Below are 9,673 nucleotides of genomic sequence, written 5' to 3'. Positions count from 1 at the left end.
ACGTGCAAAAGTACATACATGAGATAGTGTATAATTCTAGTACTTCTATTACTAACCTTGTAAGTTTCTACTTTAACTTTTTACATATTACAATTTGTGATCCAAACTCATACTTTCCATATCTTTCTCTTTGTGTGTAGTTCAATACCAAAAATGCATATAGGCAAGAGGAGATTGATGAGATTCGAACTGAATGGGCAGCTTTTGTTAGCAGATTTGTGTAAGTAGTTGCTTTTTGTAGTTAGGTTAGTAGTTGATTTTTGTAGTTAGGTTAGTAGTTGATTTTTGTAGTTAGGTTAGTAGTTGGTCGAGTTAAGTTTTTGTAGGGGACGGGCAATCCTATAGTTTTTTGAAGGGCAGGTGGTCCCGTACTAATTGTTGTTTGTTAGATAGTTTGTACCTATACTTTAGTTAGTGAAGGAACTTTCTATTGTGTTTATAAATCACGATCTTATATATTATCTTTATACTTTAGTTAGTGTGCTTGTATTTTAGTGTTGGATCTTATGCATTGTAGGTGTTTACTATTGGTTTGCCATGGATGGTAGGATGTGTTGTTTGATATGTGTGATTATGTATATATTGGAGGATTTGGAGTAGTTGGACTTATAGTGTTGAATATAGTTGTGTTTATAATATGTAAGTGTTGGATGATGTGTATTTGTTGTAGTTCTATATGGAAGTGTGGAAAAGTGTGCTTGTATTTTAGTGTTGGATCTTATGCATTTTAGGTGTTTACTATTGGTTTGCCATGGATGGTAGGATGTGTTGTTTGATATGTGTGATTATATATAAGTGTATATATTGGAGGATTTGGAGTAGTTGGACTTATAGTGTTGAATATAGTTGTGTTTATTGATATGTGATTATATGTAAGTGTTGGATGATGTGTATTTGTTGTAGTTCTATATGGAAGTGTGGAAAAGTGTGCTTGTATTTTAGTGTTGGATCTTATGCATTGTAGGTGTTTACTATTGGTTTGCCATGGATGGTAGGATGTGTTGTTTGATATGTGTGATTATATATAAGTGTATATATTGGAGGATTTGGAGTAGTTGGACTTATAGTATTGAATATAGTTGTGTTTATTGATATGTGATTATATGTAAGTGTTGGATATGATGTGTATTTGTTGTAGTTCTATATGGAAGTGTATGCTGGAATTTTAGGTATTATTGTGTGCATTGCAGGTGAATTAGGTATTATTGTGTGCATTGAGTAGTAGGCATTATAGCTAGTGTGCAAGCAATTTTTTTATTTTTTACAATATACGATGACGAACATTTCCGGACGTAATTCGACTCAAATAATATCGGTTTTGCCGTCATAAAAACTATTATAAATACGACATGAAATGAATCTTTAAAAAACGACATTAAATGTGTCTTTAATGTCGGTTTAAAAAACGACATAAAATGTGTCTTTAATGTCGGTGGAAAAACGACATTAAATGTGTCTTTAATGTCGGTGGAAAAACGACATTAAAGATGTGCACTAAGCGACATTAATGTCGGTTTAAAAACGACATTAAAGACAGCTTTAATGTCGGTTATAAACCGACATTAAAGATGAACCGACATTAAAGACCTTCAATAACACCTTCAAAGATGTCGGTTTATAACCGACATCAAAGGTCTTTAATGTCGGTTTAGAACCGACATTAAAGCCCAACCGACATTAAAGGCCTTTAATAACGCTTACAAAGATGTCGGTCGCCAAGTGACATTAAAGGCCTTTAATGTCGGTTTTAAACCGACATTAAAGGCCAAATTTCTTGTAGTGCGTAAGTAATTTAGTATACATCATGATACATTTTGATAAAATATATAATATTAGATATATCATCTGACTTATTCACATATTTCATACTTTTCATTTAAAGATTGGAGAATCTGAAGAACAACCAAATGAAAGAGAATTAGATGGAAAGAAGTTAATGGAAACAAGCCTCAAATTAGTTGAAGACATCCTCAAATTCAAGAGGTTATAACTAAACAATATATTTCTAAACTTAAGCTTATTGACTAATATACCTTATTATTCTACGTACATAAACTTGCTGATACATGTTGATTTATTATTATACATTGGATTTGGGTGATAACACAAAAAGAACGCCAACGAAATGAAGAAGGGAGGATAAAGGGAAAGAACAATAAAGGCAAACAAGTGGTAAAATCATTTTTAAACTATAATATTTTTAAAATTTTAATTTTCTTTTGTAAAATACTAATAAATAAAATTGTATATTTTTAGGCTACTCAAAACAGAGTACTTACAAGGAAAGCTTCACAACTTGCTGCCAATGATGAAAAGTGTAAAGTGCAACATGAGCGGCCGAAAAGGAAATTGAAACCTACACCAAAAGCTATTAATTTGGATTTGGTCCAAAAATAAATCTCCCAAAAAGGGAAAAAAAGTCAAACGTTGCATTTGAACCACTAAGTTTTGATTTGCTACCTTGATAAACATTTCTTTTGGACACTTTTGAATATGTTTTCACATGTGATATACTTTATCTCAAATCACATAGGTATTTTTTGTATGTAATATACTTTATCTTGAATCACATCAGTATTTTTTGTATGTGATATACCTTATCTTGAATCACATAGGTATCTTTGGTATTTGATGTACGTTATCTTGTTTTGGTATCTTTGCATTTGAAGTATCTTATATTGCATATATCACTTAGAAAAAGAATGTTTCTCTGATGTTGACAGACCTTATATTGGATATATCACAGGTGTATTGGACTTTAAATACCTTATATCAAGTGTAACAATTAAGAACAAAAATAAAAAAAATAAAAAAATGTAGAGAAGAAAATATTCCAAAATAAATTGTGCAAATAATACATCATTAATAATTGCTAAATTTCAAAATAAGTAAATTGTTCAAATAATACATCATTGAAAATTGCTAAATTTCAAAACAATTAAATTGTTCAATTATGATCAGCTGTCTTACAACGACTACATTTTGAGCTCTTTGAAACTTCACCAATAGAAGGAATCCTTCTTTTTCGAGGCCTTCCTGCTGGACATCTAAATACTGAAGGCAATATATTGTTGTTCACCTCCACAACACTCCAATCAGTATGGTTACCAATCGGACGAACTAAACCACCATAAGTTGCAGACAATAAAGTAGCATAATAATATTGTGAAACGAACGCATAAGGATTCAAATTAAGACTACGAATCACAATAAGAGCATGAACACATGGAATTTCTTCTAGATCCCAAAAAAGACAACTGCAGCTATTACAATTCAACTTTACTAAAATATTCTTGCCTTCATCAACTACTTGAAATTCAACTTCACTCACAGGATTCACCTGAACACAAAAAATTATGGTATATCATCAGTGTATTAACTAATCGTTACACTTCAATACAATATATCGATAAACTATTATAAACAAATATATAAAACACAACACTTACAATGAAGCTTCTTGATTCATCAATTAGCTTTCTTATTAGTCCTTCAGCCCAAGAACTCAAAACACTCTTTAACATGAGGCTGCTTTTCTTCTCTCATAAAACCACCGTTGAAGAAACTCTCTAATGGTCTCAAGCAAGGATGCAACCGGTAAGTCTCTATCAATCTTCAACTTAGAATTCAAGCCTTTACAAATATTCATTGTCATTATTTGATATCTTCTTTTTCTAGAGTATACGCGTGACCATCCCTCAAAACCAACTTTCATAAGATATCCTCTAATAGATGGGTATATCGACTCCATCCATCTCACATATAACTCAAAATCATCTATTGTATACGAGTATGCACATTGACGAAAAAGCTTTTCAATTAAAGAGTGTTTAAATAACAACTTGACACTCTTTAAAAGATATTCTACACAAATGCAATATTGTACCATTGGAAACACATCTAAAACACCATTTGGAATACTTATATGTCTATCAGAAATAATAACCAATCCCTCTCGATCTCCAAAAGAAAGTTTTAACTATTCAAAAAATCATTTCCAACAAGCATCATTCTCCGAATCTACTATACTAAATGCAAGAGGGAAAATTTTACTATTACCATCCATAGTTGCTGCAGTTAAAAATGTTCCACCATACCTACACTTTAAAAATGTCCCATCAACGGCTATTTTTGGTCTACAATATCTCCGACCTTCAATTGATGATGCAACAGCCATAAAACAATATTTGAAATGGTCATTTGGTTCTATTTCGCATGCAGTTAATGAACCTACAAAAAGGGAACAAAATAGAATAATCAATTTAATAGATGCACTAGATAGTAAAACATATAATCAGTATTGCATACATCATACAATGAGTATACTACATAATAGGTATATCAGTAAACTGATATAAAACACTAAATAGTAAAACATATAATCAGTATTGTGTACATCATACAATAAGTATACTTCATAATAGGTATATCAGTAAACTGATATTAAACACTAAATAGTAAAACATATAATCAGTATTGTGTACATCATACAATAAATATACTTCATAATAGGTATATCAGTAAACTGATATACAACAACTAGTTAGTATACCAGCTATACAAGTAAAATAATGAATGAAAAATAGCAATAGTATAAAATGAAATAAATTGAACAATATAATAAATTAAGTGGTAGAAAAACAAACCTGGATTTATTGCTTTTAGCTTTGAGAAGAACTTTGGAATCAAAGCATAAGAATCATCGGCATCTCCTTTCAACAACTTCATAACAAATTCTTTTGCTCTCTAAATCTTATAATAACTAACAGAAACTCCATAATTCATACGCATATGATGGATGATATCTTTTGGTGTTGACTGAGAATAACTATACTTCAAATAATCAATCATACAATGACTAACAAATTCTGAAGATGCTTGCTTATGAGAAGAATGAACAATCTTTGAGCAACTATGATCACTAACGTATTTTTGAATCATCCATAATTCACTTCTTTTATAACGCGATGCTCTAAGAACCAAAGACAACTATCTTCATTACATCTCAACTCAATTGACGTAACGCCCCAAATTTCGAGGTAAATTTTAACATTCTATGTTAATTTTCGAGAATTTAAAACTTTTGGTGTTAATTTTTGTTTGGTTTAGAATAGAAAAGAAAAAGAAAATGAAGGGAATGAATTTTTAATTATATAATGTGATATAAATTAATATAATAATAATATAATATAATATAAATTATTATTATTATTATTATTATTATTATTATTATTATTATTATTATATTATATATATTATTTTTTTTCAAAACCCTAAAACCCGCGCGCCGCCCCTTGTCTTCTTTTTTTTTCTTCTCTCCTACATTTCTTCTCCCGATAGCCGACGACACCGCCCCCTTCACCCATTTCTCTTCTGTTCACACACACAACCGTCTCCGTTTTTATGGTAGTTTCTTTGTCTCCGTCTCTGTGGTAGTCTCTCCGTCTCCGTCGTCTACGTGCAGTCACGTGGCGGCCCATCTCACATTTTCTCTCCTTCTCACGCCGCCCGCAGGTCTGTCGGCTGCCTCTGCCTCAACTATACATCACATTCCCTCCTCCGTACGCCGCCCGACGCAGCCTAGAGGTCGCCGTGCCTCCCTCTTCGATCGTCGTCGCGTGAAGCAGGAAACTAGCCGTTTGCGTATGCACCGGCTACAAACGATCGAGCCGTACCGAGTCAAGCAAGCCGAGCCGAGCCATAGCTAAACCAAGCTGAGCCGATAGCAAGAATTGAGCCGAGCCGCGAGCTGAGAGCCGAACCGAGCCGCGAGCCGATAACAGAATTGAGCCGAGCGGAGCCGAGCCGCGAGTCTAGAGTCATGCCGAGCTGCCTTCTGAGCCAAGTCGATTTTCCAAGCCAATCTCTTGATCCACTGAGCCACTTAAGTCGTGTCTATTCGTGCCGAGTCCCGGTGAGTCTTGGTAAGGACAATGTGAGGAATTTCTAATGTTTTCAATGTTCAGTGAGAGCCTAAATGTCGGATTAAAATGTTGAACTGATTGATTGGGTTATCCGTTGATCTCCTGAAGGTGTTGGAAAAGTGACGCTCGAGTTCAAGAATTTTAAGGCAAGCGCAGTATAAGTGTCACACCCCCTCCCGGACTTCCTGCTACCTTAGATCGAAAGATGGCGTGAAGCCGACCAACAACGCTTTTCTGTACCTGTATCTGTCGACTCTGCTTAAAACTTTCATGTGATGAACTTGCCAATCTAGTATATAAACTATTGTACATGCCACAAAACACAGCGGATCCTAGGCTAGTCAAACATAGCTAGTCAAACACATACATGAAGTGTACCTCAAAATTTACCGATTTCACGTGTAAACCTAAAGACACCTTAATCAAAATATAACCAACAAAATTTACACAACTACAGCTCCTAAAGCTTATACAAACTGTGGAGTATCTATAACATACAAGGGTATATATACACCACAACACAACAGACTCTATGCCCAACTCAAAACACGTACTGGCAATCGATAATGAAGCTTCTGCAGACTAAGGCAGTCTATCAGGCACCGGGAAGTCGATCTCTACCTGGAAAATGGGTAAAACATTTTGGAAAGGGTGAGCTATGAAGCTCAGTGAGTGAGTCAGTTTAAAACTATGAATTTAAAGATAAGAGCACGTGAAAACTTTACACATATAAATCTGTTTATACAAGTCGCAAATGTAAATGTGTAGTAGTAAGAATAGCTTCCTTAAATACTCAGCATGTTCATCATTGAAATCTAGCAAGGCATATCAAGCATATCGAAGCATTTTAACTAACATGACGAATCTACGTTGTGTAGGGTACACCTAGTACAACAACGTTTAAAAGCACTACGATGTGTGGGGCCCGCCCATCTCTCCCATCATCTTTGTCGTAGTGGGGCCCGCCCAGCACTCACGACAGCATCGTTGTTACGGAGTACACTCAACGTCAACAACGGAATCTAACCAGTGTGCACACGGTAATCTCTAGCCTCAGGCTCAAGATCTCAGTCATGTAGTTAATGAAAATTTCATAAATCATCTTTAAATATTAAAACATGCCTGCTTATAAATTTTACACAAAGCTCGAACTTTACTCAGCTCTTTCGTGGAAAATTGTAGTTCTTAAAACAAAACTTCATACTAATTCATGCTTTGCTTAAAATATTGTGGTTTAAATACTTTCCAAACATTTAATATCTACGTGCTAGCATAAATTTCTTTAAGAAATCTAGTCTCCAAATGTATACTTGAAAATAGTCATGAAATTCAAATACTTTTCATGGCTTCGTAAATAAACATTTATCGCATTCAATCATAATAACAATTATGGAAAATATTTCAAAGTTGGTTTTGTCACTCACAGTCTTGGGCTAGATCCTTGGTCTATAAGCTCGGTTTAATTCTTCTCGGCCTGCTAACAACCCAACCGAGTATTAAAACTCTAAACATTCTGGTTTCCTAAAGATATACATAACATGTCGCACCAAAGATGACGCTCACGAAAACAAAGCTTAAGAAATAAAATCCTATTTCAACAATTCTCTAAAATTTCCAGATTTCTAACATAAACTTCAAAGGACTATAACTTTCTCAATACTTAACCAAAATGAGTGTTCTTTATATCAAAATCTTCATTTTGAGATCCTCTAAAACTTACCTGAAGACATATAAATCTGATTGTAAACCCGATATTTTCTTGGTTTAATTTCTTTAAATGTGGAAAAAAAAAAAAAAATGGAAATTAAGTGTAAATATAAATATATATATTTATATATTAAATAGTTTTATTAAATTAATTAGAGAAAAGAAAGAAAAGAAAGGACAAAAAGAAGAAAAGGAGAAGAAAATTTCATTTTCTCTTTTCTTCTTCTTCTTCTCTTCCCCTCACCGCCAAGTTTGAAGACATCCAAGTTTCCTTTATTTTTTTTTCTTTTTCCTTCTTCAATTTGCAGAGAACTTCTAAGAGAGAGTTTGGAAGAAGAAGAGAAATTTTACTAGAATTTTTAGGTTGAAGAAGAGGAGGAGAACTCAAGCAAAGTGTATCAATGGCTGAATTTTAGTTCATTCTGCACATCACTGGTTTTTAATTCGGTTTGAACTCTTCAAAAGGAATTAAGAGGTGAGATTTACATTTACTGAAAGTTAACTCATTTTTGAACAAACTTTATGAAGAACGTTGGAGCAAATTCGGATTTTCATTTGGTGCTTTTTGATGAAGAAAACAGGGCAGTTGATTTTCACTCGAAATCAGGAGGTCTCTGGTTTTTCTTGTATTTCAGAGTGTATCGGTGGAGTTAGAATTTCTATTTGGTATGGTTGGAAAGCTTATTCAATTTAATACAACTTTCATGAAGAAATTGTAAACCAAAAACGACTAAAAATGGGTTAAATTGTAGGAACAAGTTAAAGAGGTCGTGTGCGCGCGATTCTGGAAGTGGTTCTGTTTTGAGGGTTATATGTGTTTATGCACGGGGAATCAGATTTATATGTCTTCAGGTAAGTTTTAGAGGATCTCAAAATGAAGAGTTTGATATAAAGAACACTCATTTTGGTTAAGTATTGAGAAAGTTATAGTTCTTTGAAGTTTATGTTAGAAATCTGGAAATTTTAAAGAATTGTTGAAATAGGATTTTATTTCTTAAGCTTTGTTTTCGTGAGCGTCATCTTTGGTGCGACATGTTATGTATATCTTTAGGAAACCAGAATGTTTAAGGTTTTAATACTCGGTTGGGTTGTTGGCAGGCCGAGAAGAATTAAACCGAGCTTATAGACCAAGGATCTAGCCCAAGACTGTGAGTGACAAAACCAACTTTGAAATATTTTCCATAACTGTTATTATGATTGAATGCGATAAATGTTTATTTACGAAGCCATGAAAGGTATTTGAATTTCATGACTATTTTCAAGTATACATTTGGAGACTAGATTTCTTAAAGAAATTTATGCTAGCACGTAGATATTAAATGTTTGGAAAGTATTTAAACCACAATATTTTAAGCAAAGCATGGATTAGTATGAAGTTTTGTTTTAAGAACTACAATTTTCCACGAAAGAGCTGAGTAAAGTTCGAGCTTTGTGTAAAATTTATAAGCAGGCATGTTTTAATATTTTATGATGATTTATGAAATTTTCATTAACTACATGACTGAGATCTTGAGCCTGAGGCTAGAGATTACCGTGTGCACACTGGTTAGATTTCGTTGTTGACGTTGAGTGTACTCCGTAACAACGATGCTGTCGTGAGTGCTGGGCGGGCCCCACTACGACAAAGACGATGGAAGTGCTGGGCGGGCCCCACTACATCGTAGTGCTTGTAAACGTTGTTGTACTAGGTGTACCCTACACAACGTAGATTCGTCATGTTAGTTAAAATGCTTCGATATACTTGATATGCCTTGCTAGATTTCAATGATGAACATGCCGAGTATTTAAGAAAGCTATTCTTACTATTACACATTTACATTTACGACTTGTATAAACAGATTTATATGTGTAAAGTTTTCACGTGCTCTTATCTTTAAATTCATAGTTTTAAACTGAGTCACTCACTGAGCTCCATAGCTCACCCTTTCCAAAATGTTTTACCCATTTTCCAGGTAGAGATCGACTTCCCGGTGCCTGATAGACTGCCTTAGTATGCGGAAGCTTCATTATCGATTGCCAGTACGTGTTTTGAGTTGGGCATA

The 9,673-nt window shown here is 33.8% G+C and overlaps 1 protein-coding gene and 1 long non-coding RNA gene across 3 annotated transcripts in view; one reads left to right on the top strand and one right to left on the bottom strand.

The window, feature by feature from the left end:
- Nucleotides 1-2,947: 2,947 nt before the first annotated feature.
- On the bottom strand, nucleotides 2,948-3,625 carry LOC127149688 (uncharacterized). The gene is made up of 2 exons (XM_051085549.1): nucleotides 3,450-3,625; nucleotides 2,948-3,340 (listed from the first exon to the last, which is right to left on the bottom strand). The coding sequence occupies exons 1-2, from the start codon at nucleotides 3,522-3,524 to the stop codon at nucleotides 2,948-2,950; spliced, it is 468 nt and encodes a 155-aa protein (XP_050941506.1). The 5' UTR covers nucleotides 3,525-3,625.
- A 4,097-nt stretch (nucleotides 3,626-7,722) lies between these two features.
- Nucleotides 7,723-9,673, top strand: part of LOC127149807 (uncharacterized) — a 40,368-nt gene continuing 38,417 nt past the window's right edge. For both annotated transcript variants that reach the window (XR_007821516.1, XR_007821517.1), the window contains exons 1-4: nucleotides 7,723-8,106; nucleotides 8,213-8,297; nucleotides 8,384-8,483; nucleotides 8,730-8,779. This is a non-coding gene — a long non-coding RNA (uncharacterized LOC127149807). The remainder of the gene's footprint in view (nucleotides 8,107-8,212; nucleotides 8,298-8,383; nucleotides 8,484-8,729; nucleotides 8,780-9,673) is intronic.

The sequence above is a fragment of the Cucumis melo genome, chromosome 6 (genome assembly GCF_025177605.1).
Source record: "Cucumis melo cultivar AY chromosome 6, USDA_Cmelo_AY_1.0, whole genome shotgun sequence".
In the NCBI taxonomy this organism is placed as follows: domain Eukaryota; kingdom Viridiplantae; phylum Streptophyta; class Magnoliopsida; order Cucurbitales; family Cucurbitaceae; genus Cucumis; species Cucumis melo.
The sequence above is the reverse complement of the archived record's forward strand: the minus strand, read 5'-3'. Positions and strand labels throughout refer to the sequence as shown.